Source organism: Vicia villosa, linkage group LG1 (assembly GCF_029867415.1).
Source record: "Vicia villosa cultivar HV-30 ecotype Madison, WI linkage group LG1, Vvil1.0, whole genome shotgun sequence".
Lineage (NCBI taxonomy): Eukaryota > Viridiplantae > Streptophyta > Magnoliopsida > Fabales > Fabaceae > Vicia > Vicia villosa.
Genome location: NC_081180.1, coordinates 142,241,237 through 142,260,653, shown reverse-complemented (window position 1 = coordinate 142,260,653; position 19,417 = coordinate 142,241,237). Strand labels below are relative to the sequence as shown.

Genomic DNA, 19,417 nt, shown 5'->3' with positions numbered 1-19,417 from the left:
AACAAAAAAATAACTTCCTGCATATTTCGGACATGTATCTCCGAAAACACCCAAAAATGTGAAAATGAGTGTATCTCCGAAAACAGTCCTACATTGGTGTTTTGGGAGATGTTTCTCCAAATTCTGGAAAAATCTGAAAAAAAAAAAAAAAAAAAAAAAAAGACTTCAGAAATGCATCTCTAAAATTAAAAGTATTTTGGAATTTTCAGCAGAGATTTTCCCCGGGGGCTATAAAAAAATTGTCCCTTTCAATGTAAGACTTACAGATTTCACCGTGGGTACATATATGAACAATATTCCATGTGGACCAGAATGTTATTTTTTTATGTATTCTCAAAAATGTAATTTTTAAATTTGAAACACACTTCCCAAAGTTACAAAATTTCAAAAGTCACTCAATATCATCCCGAGATTCGCCTCCCTTTAACTCTTACTAGGGAATGTTGGTGTAACTTTGTAGGTCCTGTAATGAGGGAAGACATAATCATGGGAAGGAAGTAAATGAAAATTAAGGTTTGTTCTAGTTTTAAATACTCCTAGGCTCTGTCTAGTGGGCGGCAAAATCCATCTTTTTGGATTAGTCGGTAAAAATAATAATTTGAAGTAGATGATAAATGAATGCACATGCACATGACAGAACAGAACGGTGAATCAGCTGTGCATGATCTTCGAGTCAGTCAAACCATGTCCAGTGATTTGCCTGAGACAGTAACTCAAGTCTGAATAGTGAGATCCCTTGACGCCATTGTAGTTCCATATTTCTTTTCATCTAATCATAAATAATGTGGTAACTCACAGACTCACAGTCACAACACATAGAAGAGAGTGGTTTCTGATGCATGGGTCCACTGATTCATTACACCACCATGCTGTATAACAAACACCTTAATGGAAACAGGATTTCATCACTGTGTGGAGCCGCAGCACATTTACATTTACTAGTCAAACAAATATTATTTAGAATTTTCAAAGACCTTGTGTACCTTGATTTCTTGTAGGATAGAATTACATTACATCCAAATACAGCATGAGACAGGCTCAAATGTATCTATAATTTAAAAGCTAATGGCATTAAGAGTCTCACAGCAGATAAGCCCATTGAGTCTAACCAAAATTGATAGCTCAATTTATCCTAAAGGTTGTCGATAGCGGGCTATAGCAGTGTAGCGTAGAAGAACCGGACCTCACCGCAACACTTTGGGGTTGCTAAGCACTATGGACAATAGCAGGAATAGCAGCCGCTATTTCTGGCATCATGATGGTGCTCTCACTGCGCAATCACGGTTATGTAGCAGATGCAGGAAAATGCCGACAAACATTAAAAAAATTCTGAGTAAAGCATCATTTAGAGTAAATTTATAATTTGATTTTGTTGAAAACTTATAATGATGGTGTTGAAATTTACATATGCTGTTGCAACTTCTGTTTTTAAGGCATTATAAATTCACAATACACTTTAATAGCTCTAAAAAAGCATACTCTAAGCAACAAGCAAGCTTCACATAAACTGAATTAGAAGTTCAGTGTGAAGTATTTTTTAACATTCTATAAAAATGACATTAATCATCAATAAACAAAGTAATTAATTCCATGTGGTATCAAAAAACTACGTCAGTAAAGGGTAGGGATTCTCTCCATTACTCAGTAAATTGAGAGTTCTATTACTACTTTTCGAGAGAAATGAAGAGAATCCTAACTCGTTATCAAATGGTACAGTAATTTTAGGAAATGCTAACCACATTGAGGATTACAATGTCTAGAATATATTCAATCGAGCAACGAAGTACCCCGCTGCAATTTCCATTTCATCATATCTTCAAAATTGAAACTGCTTGCACAACCGAGTAACGCGTTCTGTTGTTGTTCATAACGACATATGTAATTCATTCCTAGAAGAAGTTCGCATATAGCTTCCTCGGTCTTACACTTATCCGCAAAGTACAATGTCTGAAATAGCAGCACATTCGTCTGGCTAACTATTTCGTGTTGCTCGAAATTCCTCTCACTTTGCCATTTCATCATATTATGAGCAAGCGGAGAAAGCCACCGAAGTATCCCATCAAGAGTTGCCTTCCATTCGTGTGCAAGAGGGGCATCGTATATGGCCAAATCCTTGACATAGATCTTAAGTTTGGCCTTCAGAGATAACCTTAAGCTAGTTGGCAGCATCTTATATAGATAATCTCTAGCTTCGTCGCCGATTAAATGCGGAAAGCTAAGTAACTTCTCAATGACAATAACGATATTGGCATAATGCAATGCTAGAGCACAGCCTCCAAGAGTAGAAGGAGGAGCATAAACAACAGACGATCCACTGTTTGGACTGAAGTTTGAGCACATTTGCGCCTTTTTCTTCACAATACTTCCAATCTCAATAGGACTTTGAGAGCTTGACACACAACTGTATTGATCCTCACGGTCGATAACAACATCGTCAAAATCATCGTACGCTGAAACCGAGCTACTTAAACTGAGACATTCCATGAAAAGTCTCCCAGGACTTGTTCCACAAGGAAAACCAAAATCTTCAAGCTGAACATATGCTAACTCACCTCTCTTTACATCTATATGATTCCTACTGCCACCGTTTCTCCCGATTGAATTCAAATGAAAACTGTTTTTCTTGCTATGATTGCGTTTCAACTTCTCCAAATTCACGTCAACATTAATCAACCCAGACGCCGATCTACATTCATTTCTCACGAGTGGCGAGCCTTCACAATTACCAAACCCAAGACTAAACTTCTTCTCCGTAGATTCGCTGAAGACCATACAGATTCTAGCATACAAAGTACAAACCGTCCTAGCCAACAACTCAACAACCTTATCAAAACTCTGATTCCATAGCGAAATCTCCTTGAGATGCCTCACATCTTGCTTCTGCCAAACAAGTCTCTGCTCATAACCCCTTCTACTCTCCTCATTCCGGTTATCATTCCGAAACTTCTTCACCGTTTGCTCCAATTCATTCAACACCCCCATTTTACTATACAACCCCCTAGTAGCACTCACATACCTATCCATTTTCCTCACCATTCCCTCCATATGCTTAACCAAAAACCCCAACTCCTTCACATCTATAACACCACTAACAATATCACCATACACATGCTCAAACCCTTGCAAAGCAGGCACAGAACACTTCTTCCCTAACCTAGAAACCACACCGGCAACCCGGTTCAACTCATCAAGCTTCTCACCTTTAACAAGCTCAACCAAATAACCCTCCTCAGATGAAACCAATCTCCTAACACCCTCTGAGTTCAAGATCTCATTCCTCAGCTTTGTGATCTCAGAATCAGACAATGATTTATAAAGGTGAATGGTTTTCGACATTACATTAGCCACTTCAAAAGAAAGAATCCCTATGGTTTCTACAACTTTCTTATCAACATGCTTTTTAGGAACATGTTTTCTACTACTAGAAGATTCAAGAACAAGGGCTTGTTTAATATTCGCACTTACCTGGTTACGTATCTTCAAAAACCAAGCTTCAGCAACCATAGCTCCCACTTTCAGTTTCACCGAACTTTCCTTCTGTGTCAACCCAAAAGTGAAACCTTGTGAAAATAACAAAATTCAACAAATGAAGATCAAACCCATTAAGAAAAAGATGAGAAAATCACGAAATCTTGTTAAAGATGCAAACTTTCATGGTAAATAACACTTTTTGTATATGAAATTTTTAAGGGGTGTAGAAAAAAACAAAAGGGTGCAATAGCAATGAAAAGAAGAGACAAAGAAAGTAGAGAGGAGGGAAAAGAGGTTAAGGTTGTGATGTGTTTGTTCTGTGTCTCTTCTTCTACATTTCAAAAAGGGATCAGGATTTTGAAAGTGGAAAGGAACTGTTCAATTTTGAATTTTTTTTGTTTTGTTTTTTTATGTTTTGACCCTCAAGTACCTACCAGCCAAAAAAGGAACAAAAAACAGCTACACGATACACAGACATTATTAATTAAGAAATTAATCTTAATGCTAAAATTATTGTTCATAAACAAAAGTTTAAAGCACATGCTACTTCATAGATCTTAATATATTTTATACTTTTTGTTTATTATATGTATTTAATTACGACTATAATATTTTGATGACAAAAGTTTAGTCAAACTTGATGAACTAAGATAGTGCGTCAGTTGTACTCCTATTGATTAGGCTTGGTATGAATAATTTACATGTGTTAGTTTGAATATTAGTATGATGACAAAAGCAAAAGTCAAAGTTGTTAATCAATGTGGTCGTGGTGGAAGAGGTATCTAATCCCATTAGAAGGAAGATCTTAAAAATACGAAAATGAATTACAATGAAATGTCAATGTTATTCATTGGGGGAGAGTAGAGAATATTCGATATTATAATAAACAAAACAAAAAAAGTTAATAATAAATTTATCTCGGTGAATTCAATTATAAATTTAAATTAAAAATTAATTTTAAATTAAAAATTATTTTTGTAAATATTAGACTAATTAATTATTTATAATATTAATTAAAGCTATATTAAACAAAATATATTAAATTTATTTTCCTTTTTATTCTATTTAAGTAGGATTATTTTTAACATTGTAAATACAATTTTTAATATATCAAAATTTTATTTTATAACATGGTAACACAAAGCTCTCGATTTTTTAGAATCACTAATGTATAAACATTGGTCATCGTCGCCTGTAATTTTTTATCCATTTTACTGCAGATTATTGTTAATTTTTTTCGAGTCATCACTACTTGGTTCTTTGTTATGTTTCTAGCCGTTGTTTAACTTTTATCACTACTTATTCTCATTTGACCTATTTATTGATCATTTTCCCCACAAACAACCATACTGCGTAATATTGTAGTAACCTCTGGTTATGGAAATCTTGACATCAGTTTTCTTATATTTCACCTTCGAGTATTTTTAATATCATTGTTTCCAAGAGCTCTCATGTTCGTGTTGTTAGCACTTAAAATATTGACTTACAATATTCATTCAAGTTACAATGTCTGCTTCATATTCCTACATTTTCGAACTATTTAATTTTCATCCATAAGTTTACACGTGATTAGAGTTGTAAAGTAACATTTTTTTACTTCTCATTATGTTTTCCAAGACTTACCACAGGGGAGACCATTGGAATTGCTATAGGAAAGGAATGGTAATTCTACTTCTCTTAGGAGCTAGATGGTCTAAAGGTATTGTCACTACTACAAAACATACATTCGGTGAAGATATATTACAACGGCCATTTATTCACCGTGGTAATATCTTTTTTTTATGCACATTAATTTATTTTATTTAATTATGAAACATTTCATCACGGTTCTAAAACCTAATCGTGGTCATATAAATCGGGTGACAGGCTTTGAATCCCAGCTTCAACTTTTTTCCATTTTTTCAATAAAAATAAGCGTGTGACCCTTAACATATTTTTTATTTAAAAATTAAAAGTATAACAACCACGATTGTTTCATTAATTTGTGGTTATGTGTTCCATATTTTACTATGGTTGTTTCTTGCAACCGTTGTGAAATACTTTTCACTTAATAAAAATATAACAGACAATTTATTTCGTTCACAATACACAAGTGTACCATAGCAAACGAGAAACATTAATCATATAAAAAATCCCAATATTAGATGTAACTTTAACCTGACAAATAAGAAATCATAGAATAAAAATTTCATTAAATAAACTTACAAAAAGGTCATTTTTTTATTAATCTTGTCTAAATCTTTTGGTTGAGAGAAAATTTGACCAAGTACAACCTGCTTCATCATCATCATCAGAATCGATGATAGCTAGACTTTTCACCCTTATTCTTTTTTATCTCCTCTTCCTGAGAGCTCTCCTATGTCTCAAAGGTCCGGTAGCAGAGCCTCTTTCAACGACTTGGATCTCTACAGCCAGAGCAGTTTCTGTTCTCTCAGCATTGTTGAAAGTTTCAACAGAAGTACTCATTTTGATTCTTCCTCTTCTCCGATTTCTTTGGATGAAGGTCTTTTGGTTTTTTGGTTCAAAGAGGTTTTCCACTTTTATATTTGTTCTTCTGATTCTTCCTCTTCTCTGATATTTGAAAGTCTACAAGCCAAAATATTTCACGCATGTCAAGTTTCCTTCTAATGATTGCTTCTTTAGTTCTCCATGTTTTCTTCTCTTGGAAGTTGGAAAGATCTTCTGGATGGCTAGCTACCTCGAGCTGTTGAATGATTACATCTCTTTGTCTTTTCAAATTTCTTTTTCCCTTCTTTGATATTCCTTCCACTCCTTCTTATGCATAATTAGATGTAATGATATGTACATTGTAGGTTGTTTGGTTCCTAATGGATTGTAGGTGTATCTAATGATATGTACATTGTATGTTGATTGGTATGATACGATTTAAAACTATTCAGAAATAATATCACAACGGTTGTTAATTCAACCGTTATTATAAGTAGAATAATAAAATCCAAAAACGGGGTTGTAGGAGTCGAACCCAAAACCTTTCAATTATTTCACAATGGTTTGTTTGAAAAAATCATAGTTATATAGCGCGCTATCTAATTTATAACAACGGTCACACACCCGTTGTGGTAAACAGTATATATACAATCACACGCTATCTAACAATGGACGTGATACAGTCATTGTATGTGTTTCGCAACCGTCATTGTATGTGTTTTCCGTAGTTATGTGTACTCTTGTCTTTATTCTGAGTCTTGCTCTTCTGCCTCACCAATTTGGCTTCAACACAAACATCTTGGACATCCACAATTTTATATAATTAAGTATTTGTTTTCGGCTTTGTTATTACAATATTTTGTTTAGTCTTTAAAGTGTGATGTTTTTTATTAGTAAAATACGATTGTGTTTTTTTCCTTCCAGATTTAATAGAAGAGTTAAAGCATTTAATGTTATTCGTTGAGGGGCATGCTAATCCATGCTAATACCTCTAATACTTGTAGAAATTACTAGATTCTTTTTAAAAAGTGTTTGTTAGGAAGTTAATTGAAAATAGCTCTAATTTTATGTTCCAAAGTAGGTTGTCTTGTTTTTGCTAGATGAACTTGATCACGTATATTTATCTTTTGTAAAAATAGTTGATGATTGAGTGGGACTTCTTGGATACAGGTTTTGGTACTAGATGAGGTTGATCATATTCTTGACAGAGGATTCAAGACGACACTAAATGCAATCATCTTACAGTTACCAAAACGTAGGCAAATTGTGATGATACGAGTATACACGAAGAGTCTGTGGTTGCCACTCCTACTCTCTTTATGCAAATTGTGATGATTGTTCCTATGGATCAAAAGTTAGATATGATGTGAACTTTCATAAAGACTCATCTAAAGTTTAAAATAATTATCTTTCTATCAATCTGTAAAAAGGTAACTCCACTTCTCAGTCCTTTGTTAAGGAGATTTTTTTACTTGATTAGAATCGTGTTTTCTGAAAAATAACTTTACAAAACACTGCAAAAAAAAGGACATCAACAACAGATAAATCACTTTCTATATAAATTCATAAAATCACTATTTTTATGTTAATGTGTATTTAAGTTATTGCTAGGAAAGAAATACTACAATACTATGTTTGTTGTTTCCAGTATCCACTTCATGGTATGAACTATGAAGAAATTCACAAGTGGGGCTAGGGGCAATGTACAATTAAGGCTGTTGGGCTTCATCAAAAGGTTCATTTGGGGATCCATTCATTGCAGGCTATTGTGTGTCTTGTGCATGAGAGCATCTAATGAAAGGATTTGCAGCTAGGGAGTGTATTGTGTCTCTTAAATTTAATTACTTGACCTTAGTGATTTCCTTTATTTAATTACTTGCATAATTAATTAAATGGAAAATTATAAGTAAGAGACTAGCAGTGGAATACTAAATAATAGATTTCTGGTGTGTTTGGATTGGCGGTGGATAGAATTGATTCTGAGAAAATTGAGTTTGGTAGAATTGATTTTAATAGAATTGAGTTTACAAGAATTGATTTATGTTTGGATACAATGATATAGAAGTGATTGCTATCAATTAATGTTGTTTGGATAGTTTTAACAAAATTGATTTTGAATTGTATAATTACCAAAATGGTAATAAATTCTAGTACAAATCAAAAAGAAAAGAAGTAATTGATGAAAATTAAAGAGGGTAAAGTAGGAAAATTTAAAAGAGTTGTAATAAATAATATATAATAAATGTAGAATTGATTCTACTAAACTCAAAAGCTAGGAATTGTAGCTTCTACTATAATTGTTTTTGGAGGATGAGAATTGATTTTGAAAAAGTATCCAAACAAGAAAATAAAACCAGTTATCAAGTTGAAGTGCACTAGAAGTGCTTTTGGAGCTTGTAGAGCCAATCCAAACATGCACTTCATGCAGTGAAAGTTCATTTTGAGTTCTTCTATTAGTGTCTTGAAATATCATTATGTAATGAAAATTAACATGCATGTCATTTATTTAATACAGATTTGGTAAAAAAATAAAGAAAATAAATATTTGTTGTGATTTTATAATATTGTGTCTAAATGTGTTAGGTAGTTATGTATGATGCTGCAGAGTGACTAAACATAAAATGATAGAATATGATTTAGAATGCAAAACTTAAAAAGAAAAAACAAAATTACAATTCATTGAAAGAATGCACCGAAAAAATTAAGAGAAGTATAAGACCGAAAAAATTAAGAGAAGTATAAGATAAAAAAATAAGAGAAATATGATATGAACTTTTTCTCATTTAACGGATCACTCTTACCCCAATATCTATTTTTGTAGAAATGACTTTATTTTACGGGTCAATGTTACCCCAATATCTATTTTGTAGAAATGACCTTGCTTAATTTTTTACTGTAAATAAATATTGAAGAAAATATTTATAATTATTAATCATATTGAATTTATCAAGTTAGTGATTTGTTACATATTTACATTTAAATATTTGCAGTAACTAATAATTTTTTAATAACAATTATATATCAAAACAACCATCAAATCTTATCAAATAATTTTAAAATATGAATGAATTTATAAGTACCGCATGAGTTTTTTACTAATTCTTTTAAAAAAAATCAATTATTAAAGTCCAACAGAAATTCAGAAAAATACATGGAGATGGAGGAGATGGAGATGGCACCAGGAAAAGTGAGTTCCACCCTTGATTGACATTTTTGCATAATAAATATCCAACTTATGACCTCTAAAATTATATGGTTGTATCTATCTAATCCTCACACTATCAATATTTTATTCATCTATTAAATATTCAAGTACGTCTTTGAAATTTAAGGATCATTTTTGAAAGATTAAATTGCCAAGGTCCTGCAATTTTAATGATATTTACTCTTTTTATATCTTTCCAAAATCCATTTTTCTCATGACAAAATATAGTAAATGAACAAAGAAATTAAATTAATTAACTTTCCAACAAAAACAAAAACCAGCTAACTCAAAAGTGACAAATGGTCTCACATAACTACTAAGGCCCAATAGAAACTCAAAGGCACTGCCCAAAATATTGTAAGATTAAGATGGAGATTACTTTTAAGAATTTTTTTAAGCTCTGTTTGCAAGTTTGGAGGGGAAATGAAGAGAGGGTTTAAGAAAATAAGAAGAATAGGGTGAAAAGAATAAAAAAAAAATTGAATAGGAGGATTTTGAAGGGTTTGATTTTATTCATAACACAAAAAACTTTATAAAATGGGAAAACTCAAAAATTGGATTTGAGGGTTTTGGAAGGCTTCCATAAATTTTCCAAATATCTTTTAGGTTGTTATATTATTTTAAAAATTAAAAATTTATTAATAATAATGACTCTTTTATCATTTTAAACAACATTATTTTTTCAAAAAATGTATAATATTTTTTTAAAATTTCATTTTCGAGAGCCTTTCCCTCCCATCCCCTCCAAACTCGCAACATAACCTAAGGGATTTCTCTTTGCACCTTGATCAGTGAATTTGTATGCACGTCCTTCCATGTTTGTACTCAAACATTTTCTGGGTTTGTTTTGATTATTTTTATGTTTTAATGTGTTTTCATAATTTATTTTAGGGTTAAATACATTTTTGCCCCCTGCCATTTGACCTCTTTCTGGTTTACCCCCCTGTAAAAAATTTTTTTGCAAATACCCCCTTGCCATTACAAGATTCTATCATTTTGGACCTTCACCAGATCTGGCACATGCCAAGTGCCTATGTGTCAAGCTGAGTGGCATTTTTTTTATTTTTCATTTATTTTTAATGCCACATAGGTTTAATGACATGCCACATATGCATCTGAGAATTATAAGTTTTACCCTAAAGTTCTTCATTTTGGTCCTTCCAATTTGACCTAGACGATAAATCACCATTGGAGTTGCTCAAGCTTGCTAAGTGGTTCGTTCACGCAAAACTGAAGTATCTCGTACCCAGTAGGAGATAGCAACTGAAGCGACGGTCATCCCTAGTCTCGAAATGGATCCGCATCCGAAGGTATGTGGTTTTTTTCCCTTTATCCTTTCGTATTTCGTTCTTTAGGTTTAGGGATTTGCGTCTAATGTTAGCTCGTTACAGATTCTGGGTAAATTCAATGTTGTTATTCATCATGGTGGGGAGTTTGTTAAGGAGAATACTGTGTCTTACAAGGGTGGGGTTGAATCAAGTGTGTTGAATCAAGATATAGAACATTGGGGTATAGAAGAAGTGTCTGAAATGGTAATCGAATGGGGATACAAGAGAGATGAATTTAGGGTTTGGTCCAAACTTGAAGGTATAGATGAACACTTTGTTGAAATTAAGAGTGATGATGGAGCAATGGATGTTGCTATATTTGCTGTAGGTCACAACACTGAAGCACACATATTTGTGGAACATAACGTGAGAGACATAGGAGTCCATGTTGTAGAGCCTAAGTGTGTTGAGATGGGTCTGGGTAGGGATTCTAGTGATGCTGAAAGTGAAGATGAAGCATCACATGTTAGGTTTGATGACTCAGAAGATGAGAGAACAACTGCAGTGGATGATGGGTTTGACTGTGTTGAAGCAGAAAAGCCCAATATTTGCCCCAATCGAATTGAAGTTGGTGGGAAGTCCTACAGGTATAAGAGGTGTGCCTCAAAGAAGATGACACCAAAGAAAAAGCAGAAGATTAAAGCTGGAGCACCTGAATTATTAGCCAAGGAAATTAAGAAAAAGGAAACTGAAAAGATGGAAGAAGACATATATGAAAGTGATTATTTGGGTAGCTCTGATCCAGATGAATCTGAAGATGAAAAAATGCCAAAGTATGAGAAGTTTATGAAGGAGCAACTTGGGAAGGATTATGAGTTTAAATTGGGAATGGAATTTAATTCATTGGTTGATTTCAAAGATGCCATAATTGAATGGTCAGTTCTGAATGGTAGGGAAATTACCTTTGTGAAGAATGAAAGGGATCGGGTAAGGGTAGAATGTAAGGGCAAATGTGGGTTTTTGGCTCTATGTTCCAAAGTGGGTTCCAACAAGACATATCAAATTAAAACATGGGTGGGGACCCACAGTTGTGCTAGGGTTTTAAACAATAGGTGTGCTAAGTCCAAGTGGGTAGCAAAGTCTGTTGTAAACAAGATGCAGTCAAGTGAGAAAGTGAAGATATCTGATATCATTCAAGACATTAGGAAGACATATTCAATAGGGATTACACCAATTAGGGCATGGAAGGCAAAGGAGATTGCAAAAGAAATTGTTGAGGGGGATGCTGTTAGACAATATGCAATGGTTTGGAGGTATGCTGCAAAATTAAAAAGAGCATGTGAAGGAAACACAGTGAAGATCAATGTAGAAAGACCCATTCCATCTATTCAGCCAAGATTTGGGGTTTCTATTTCTGTTTGGATGGCTGTAAAAGGGGTTTCATTCAAGGCTGCAGACCATTTATTGGTGTGGATGGATGTCACTTGAAAACTAATTTTGGGGGTCAGCTGTTGATAGCAGTGGGTAGGGATCCAAATGACCAGTATTTTCCACTGGCATTTGGGGTTGTTGAGACTGAGACCAAAGAAAGCTGGAGGTGGTTTCTACAACTGTTGATGGAGGACATTGGTCCAGATAGAAGATATGTCTTCATCTCAGACCAACAAAAGGTATTTCTAAATCTAAATGTATACTTGTTTTAAAATGAATTTGTTAAAACTGTTTGGATATTTGATTTGTCAAATCTGAATATATGCAGGGTTTGGTAAGTGTTTTTGAGGAAATGTTTGAAAGGATTGAACACAGGTTATGTCTCAGACATCTGTATGCAAATTTCAAGAAGAAATTTGGTGGAGGTACTTTGATTAGAGACCTAATGATGGGGGCAGCTAAGGCAACCTATTATCAGGCTTGGGAAGAGAAGATGGCTGAGCTAAAGAAAGTTGATCCAAAAGCTTATGAATGGCTGATGAAGGTGCCTACAAAGACATGGTGTAAGCATGCCTTTAACATTTACCCTAAATGTGATGTGTTAATGAATAACATTTCTGAATCCTTTAATGCCACAATACTATATGCTAGAGATAAGCCAATTTTAACTATGTGTGAATGGATTAGGAGCTATCTAATGAATAGGAGTGCATCTACTGTTACTAAGCTAGAAAAGTGGGCACATAGGATTATGCCTATTCCTAGGAAGAGACTAGATAAGGAGGTATTTATGAGTGGACAGTGGAATCCAAATTGGTGTATGAATGACCAATGGGAGGTGAAGCATGCCTACAATGGTCAACAATTTGTTGTTGATGTGGGTAAAAGAACATGTTCTTGTAGGTTTTGGGATTTAGTAGGTATTCCTTGCAGGCATGCTTGTGCAGCATTGGCCTATAGGCAATTTAAACCTGAAGACTATGTGGATAATTGGTATTCTAGGGAGAAATATGGAGAGACATATAGTGTTGCAATTAGCCCCATTAATGGGATGGATATGTGGCCACAAGTTGAAGCAGATGACTTACTTCCTCCATTGTATAAGAAAGGACCTGGTAGGCCTAAGAAGCTTCGATTCAGGGAGCTTGGTGAAGGAGGTACAAGAATGAGGAGGGTTGGAGTAACATATAGGTGTACAAAGTGTGACAAAATTGGTCATAACTCAAGAAAGTGTAAGGCTGCAAGTCAAAATCCTGCTGCCTTGAAAAGAAAGGTACCATTCCATATGAATTTTTGGTTGTAATTTTTTTTGAAATAATCCTGTTATTAACCTGTTTTCATTTTCAGAGGAAGGCTCCTAGGAAGAAACCTGCAGTAAAAAATGATGCTGGTGAAGAAGTTGCAGACCCTGTTGATTAAGAGGTTGCAGACCCTGTTGATGAAGAAGTTGCAGACCCTGTTGCAGAACCTGTAGTCAACAATGATGCTGATCAAATGGCTGATCAAATGGAGGAAGAAGGTCCTGTGGTCGAGAAAGATGACATGCCAAATGAAGTCCAAGGTCCACAAATAATCACTACTGCTGCCCCAAAGGTGGTGAAGAAGCTCAAGGTCAAGAAAAAATTGATTCTTGCTGGACAAAAGAGAACAAGTAACAGGCTGAGGGTGCTGAAAACTTTGACTCAACAGGGACCTGGAAGTAGTGATAACCCTCTTGTCATCCAAGAGGATGAACAGGGTACATTAACTCAGGAGCATATTGAAGTTGGCTCAGACCCAAAGCTAGGGACTTGTATAAGGGCTATGAAGTCTTGGAGTGATATCTCTAAAAAATAGGAACTCTGTTTGGTTGTGTATTGTCTATGTTAAGTTTATGTTTTGGATCAGTTTATAACAGATGAACAATACTTTGTGCTGTTTTGATTATGTATTTGGTTGTGTTTTGGATATGTAACAATTATGGTGCTTATGGTGCTTATGGTGCTTATGTAACAATCATGTGTTTTCTGTTATGACATATGCACTTATGGTGCTTTTTATATTATGAAGTGATGATTATGAATTTGACATGCTATAAGATATGGTTTAGAGAAAAGTTACATGTTACATGTTAAATCATAACAACAGAAGTACCAAAATCATAACAACATTCAACTGAAAAGTTACATGTTAAAGAAACAGAAGTACACAACATTTGCAAACAAAATCCATTCTATTACACCAAGGCCATTACACCATTACATTGCACAAAAAGTAGACAACATTTAACACATCTTGTATACAACAAACAACAACATCCAAGATGCTACCAAGGCCACCATCAACCTGAAGTTTTTTTTCCTTTCTTCATTCAGCATTTTCTTCAACTTTTCAACCTTCTTTGAAGATGCATCTAGGCCAAATTCTTTGGAAAACTCCTTTCCAAACTCTTTCCCAAACTGTAATCCAAAAGCTTTCATTTGATCAAGTGTGAATTCACTGTTTTTGATAACCAACTCTCCACCTCTGAAAACTTCTTTCTTCCCATCTCTCATGATGTGTTCCACGACTTCATCATCCCAAAGAAACAAATCGCATGCTGCATCACTCTACAGAGCCAAATACACATTTCACATGGATCAGAATTGATACTATAGTCTATTTAGAACGAAGAAATAGAACAGAAATCACCTTTCCACGATTCTTACATCTCCAAAACTTCCTCCGAGGGTTTTCGTGTGTGTTTGAGACAAACATCTTCATTGATTCGTTGCATCCACATCTGGGTATTGATCTACCGATTGAATTGCCAAATGACGAGCTCCTTGTAGAGTCCATTTGCGTGCCCTAATTTTCACAGCTGTGTTGAAGAAGACGAAGTGCAAGATTGAAGATGAAAGGAACTTATAATTCTCAGATGCATATGTGGCATGTCATTAAACCTATGTGGCATTAAAAATAAATGAAAAAAAAATGCCATTCAGCTTGACACATAGGCACTTGGCATGTGCCAGATCTGGTGAAGGTCCAAAATGATAGAATCTTGTAATGGCAAGGGGGCATTTGCAAAAAAAAATTTTACAGGGGGGTAAACCAGAAAGAGGTCAAATGGCAGGGGGCAAAAATGTATTTAACCCTTTATTTTATTTTTACCCTTATTTGATTTTCGTATTTTATTTTCAGCTTTGGCAGCTTTCACGGAAACGATCATAACTGGAGTTCCAGGAATTCGATTGAGGCGTTCTAACAATCTCTGAAAATCTAGGAGAGAGAGCTACAACTTTCGTGTTGGAGTCGAAGTCAGATTCGGAGCGCATAATTTCCAAATTTTAGTTTTAAGTTGCAGCCTTAATTTGTTTTAGTTTTGGTCAATTGTGGGTCGGGTTCTGGATGTTTTTGACCCAGTTGGGTTATTATGACCCGAATTTCCTTTTGTCTTCTCTTTAGTCTAGGTCTGGCCATACGGCGACTATTCACGTTTTTACTATTCACGAAATTATGAGGCAAGCTTGTACGAATTCCATGGAGAACTAATTCCTTTGAGACAATTTGCTGTATTCAGGTTCCGACCTTGAGGTTATTATAATTATAATTCAGTTTTATTCCTTTCAATATTAATCTATGTCTCTTGTTTGCTTAATTCGATTTGCATAGACTATATTGATTTAATTCGATTGGTTGTATGATCTTAACTATAGTCACGTTATCGTTTGCTTAATTCGTTATCGTGTCCGTTTAATTCATGTTTGCTTAATTCATGAAACTTAATCTCGTTTGCTTAATTCGGATAATAGGAATATACAACTTATACAATCAATTGCGCTTGTCAATGGATATTATAATCGAATAGGAATAGATAAATCCACTTAGGATGTCGGAATTACAATAATCAATGATAGATAGGAACCGAATCAGCAAATTGTCGTTTTAGCTTGTTTTATAATCACTTATTTTAATCACTTATTTGCTCTATTATTCATAAATTGATCTAAAACCATAACCCCCCCTTAAATCGACTTACCATTGGTTGATAATCAACAAGAATCCTTGTGAGAACGATATCCGAGTTGTCGTTACCGCTAAACTACCATTTTTATAAATTACTCGTTTTTGATCCGTGCGCGACAGCAAATCAAAATTGGCGCCGTTGCCGGGGATTCTTGTTGATATTAACTAATACTAGGCATAGTGTTGTTGCTAGGATTTTTCTTTTCTTTTTTTTTTGTGTTGTGTTTGTTAATTTTCAGGGTTGCAGTTGCGGTTGCAGTACAATGATAAGTTTTCCAGCCTATCAGGTAAGTTTGAAAGCTACTGTTTCGAATCGTTCCGAATTTTTTCCACAAAGTCAGAAAAAAATCGACGAACAGTACTCCTTTAGAATTAAATTCTAAAGGAATTGGACCCTGAAAATTGCAAATTCGTTGTTTTTCTATTTTTAATGAATTTTTTACTATTTTCATAGTTTCATAAAATTCCAAAAAAATTCCCAAAAATATTATTTGCCTTAATTAGATTAAATTTTGTGTTTTTATATTTTTCTAAATTTCTTTTAATCATTTTCCTTCTTTCTATTTGTTTCTGCCTGTTTGGGACATAATTGGTATTTCTGTGTTTGTTGAAACCATGGCTGAACAAAGAACTTTGACGCAGTTGGTTGTCCGTAATGTGAACTATAATGATTTATGTATTGACTATCCTGCGGCTGATGCGCCTTTTGAATTGGAATATGGTTTAACACATTTGTTGCATAGGTTTAATGGTTTGTAGGTGAGGATCCGCATAAGCATGTGAATGAATTTCAGGTTGTATGCTCTGCACCTTCCGAACCTTCACTAGAGGATATTGTCAAACAAATGGCTGAAAATAATCTTCAGTATCAACAACAAATAGATTCTACTCTTCAGACTTTGCAAACACAGATTGGACAGCTTGCCACTTTGATGAATGCCATGCAGCAAGCTCAAGGATCAAACCAACAATCCTTGGAAGAGCATTCTGTTTTTCAAATAGAGTTGCTTTCTGAAAATGTTGATGATACTTGTAATGATTTGCTTACATCTGATTTTCTATCACTGTCTGATTTTGATGATGTTTACTCATGTTCTAATTGTACTGACACTAACAGTTGTGTTGTATGTGTTGAGATTGATGCTGCCTTGCAGGGTAACATATTTACCACAGGTGAAGTTCTTATCGATGAAGTTGTTCATGCAGCTAATACTCTTGACATCCCGGCTTCCCCGAGCACTCCTTCCACTGAGCAACCACCTTCTCCCGAGCTCAAGCAACTTCCTGAAAATTTGAAATCCAGTTCCCGTCCTGGTAATCATTCTTCAAAGTCCAATTCCCGCCTTGGCAAACCCTTTTCAAAGCCCAATTCCCGCCTTGGCAAACTTTCTTCAAAGTCCAGTTCTCGCCCTGGAAAACTTTTTCAAAGTCCAGTTCTCGCCTTGGCAAACCTTTTTCAAAGTCCAGTCCTCGCCCTGGCAAATCATTTCTTTCATTTTTGATCCTAGGTGAAGTCAGTTCTCGCCTGACAACCACCATTCATCCATAATTTCCTACTGTAAAACTAATTCCCAATCCCCAGCAAGTCATTATTCTCTTTCCCCATTCAACCATTACTCACTGTAAATATTTCCACCAAAAAATAAAAAAAAAACTTCTCTTTCCCCAGCTGCTAACAAAATAAGGATAACATTCACTCCATCTTTTCAGGACAAATTTCTGGTACTTGGATATTTAATCTCCTTAAACCTCGAATGTTCGAAAGGCTAGCGCCAATCTCACCTTCAGGTTTAAGACGATTAAATAGGGGCAGCTGTCATACCCCAAATTTGTCCTACCCCCTTAATTTCTAACTGGCTTAAGTCTCATATTCCATCTGCATACTTCCATTAGGTCATCTAACATAGCATACATCATTAATCAACAAATTTGGCTTGGGATCAAGGGTTATGAAGCAAGCTGGAGTTTCACATAGGTCTTGGCAAAAGGATTTCTTTTTTAAGGTTCATCTGGTCATATCATGTGGTCAGAGATTAATTTCGCTTGGTCACTTATGTTACAAATTAGATGCTTCAGATTTTGTGTAAAAGTTCGATGTGAGACAAAGGTCTTGAGAATCCTTTCAGATTTGAGGTTATTTGCTGATGGACCTTAACTTTCGGTCAACGTCAAACATAAAAGGTTGACTTTTGGCCCGAACTCATGGTAAATGATTACGGTCGTGTAGTTCTTATTTCATACCAAGATCACAAGAATTGAAAGAGTTTGCAAACTAAAGGAGATTTGGGATTTTAATTTGAGGGATTTCAATTTGAAGCATATGGAGAAGATAAAAATGTTCAAATATAGTCTGAAAGAAGAGAACCATTTCATTACTGTTTTCGATTTACAAAAATCCTACTATTTTCCATTGCATATGCAGTTTCCATTTGCTATACGACACCACCAAGATAAAAATATATATATATACAAGTTATCCTGTTGCTTCTAATTCTAAACCTATCCTCTCATTTCGTCACTCACTCCAAACTTGGTCTTGGAGTACATTCCATGCCATGTTCCATTTTTTCCTCAATCCCCTTTAAGTAATTGCACAGGAGGATCCATTCCACCAAAGTTCACATGACAGGTGCAAACTCAGACACTTTGATTGACTCTTGGAAAACACTGAATTCATTTCATGTGCCGTGCGAGCACTGTAGTCAATTGTCAGTCGCACTTGACATCCTGAGTACTTTGTCTTCGACGAAAGTCAACTCATAAACCCTGCATAAATACTTTAACAGAGACAAAAAAACCAAACTCACACCATTTCAAAACTAAGACCCTGCCACACATGTCCATATACAGCCCAGTCACCTACAAATAAACAAGAGTTCAAGAAAAAAACTCATTCAAAATAACCCTGTGCATATCCTATGGCAAGTCAGTCTTCGATTCGTTTGGCTCCAGAAAATTCGGAATAGAATGCTGCAACAAAAAGAAACCGAGTCAAAACATTAATTGAATACAGATCATGCCATGTCCTCAAGGTTGTGCAATTACAAGGAGGTTGATAGAGCTTTAGTTTAATATATCGAAGAGTGAAGTAGTAGTTGATGTACCTGAGAGAAAACAGTGAATAAATCCCAAGCTACTCCAAATTATACCTTGCTATGCCATACCAAATGCTGTGAAACTCAGAAAAAGAAAACATACGGTTCGATTTGAGAATTCCTGCTGCTCATCTCTCATATTAGTTATCTTCTGAGGTTTCACCTCCTGAAAATACGCTTAGAGACAAACGCTTTGGTTCGGTTATTCGGAAACCTCTTGGCAGCAAAAAAATAATGTCAAAGAACTATGCAGCAGCAGCTCCCAAATGCACACAGTCAGCAGCGATTCCTAAAAGAAAACCAGAATTATAACTCTGCAACATGAAAAATATCGAGCTTACTTTGCCGATTCAAAACAAGAATAGAGACAGCCACAGAATTCAAACAATTACCAATGAGAAAGGCCTGGAATCAGGAACAGAATATGATAAGCAAAGAAGGAAATTCAGAACATTCAAGCTAATATTGCTAAGCTAGCATCCCCTTGTTTCAATTCCAATCCCAGCAACATT

General features: G+C 34.9%; 2 protein-coding genes across 2 annotated transcripts; both read right to left on the bottom strand.

Annotated features, from left to right (window-relative positions):
* Nucleotides 1-361: 361 nt before the first annotated feature.
* Nucleotides 362-3,913, bottom strand: LOC131618486 (uncharacterized). Its single transcript, XM_058889701.1, has one exon. The coding sequence runs from the start codon at nt 3,502-3,504 to the stop codon at nt 1,768-1,770; it is 1,737 nt and encodes a 578-aa protein (XP_058745684.1). The 5' UTR covers nt 3,505-3,913; the 3' UTR covers nt 362-1,767.
* Nucleotides 3,914-14,087: 10,174 nt separating this feature from the next.
* LOC131655988 (uncharacterized protein At4g04775-like) lies at nt 14,088-14,640 on the bottom strand. Its single transcript, XM_058925781.1, has 2 exons — nt 14,494-14,640; nt 14,088-14,411 (listed from the first exon to the last, which is right to left on the bottom strand). The coding sequence occupies exons 1-2, from the start codon at nt 14,638-14,640 to the stop codon at nt 14,088-14,090; spliced, it is 471 nt and encodes a 156-aa protein (XP_058781764.1).
* Nucleotides 14,641-19,417: the final 4,777 nt, after the last annotated feature.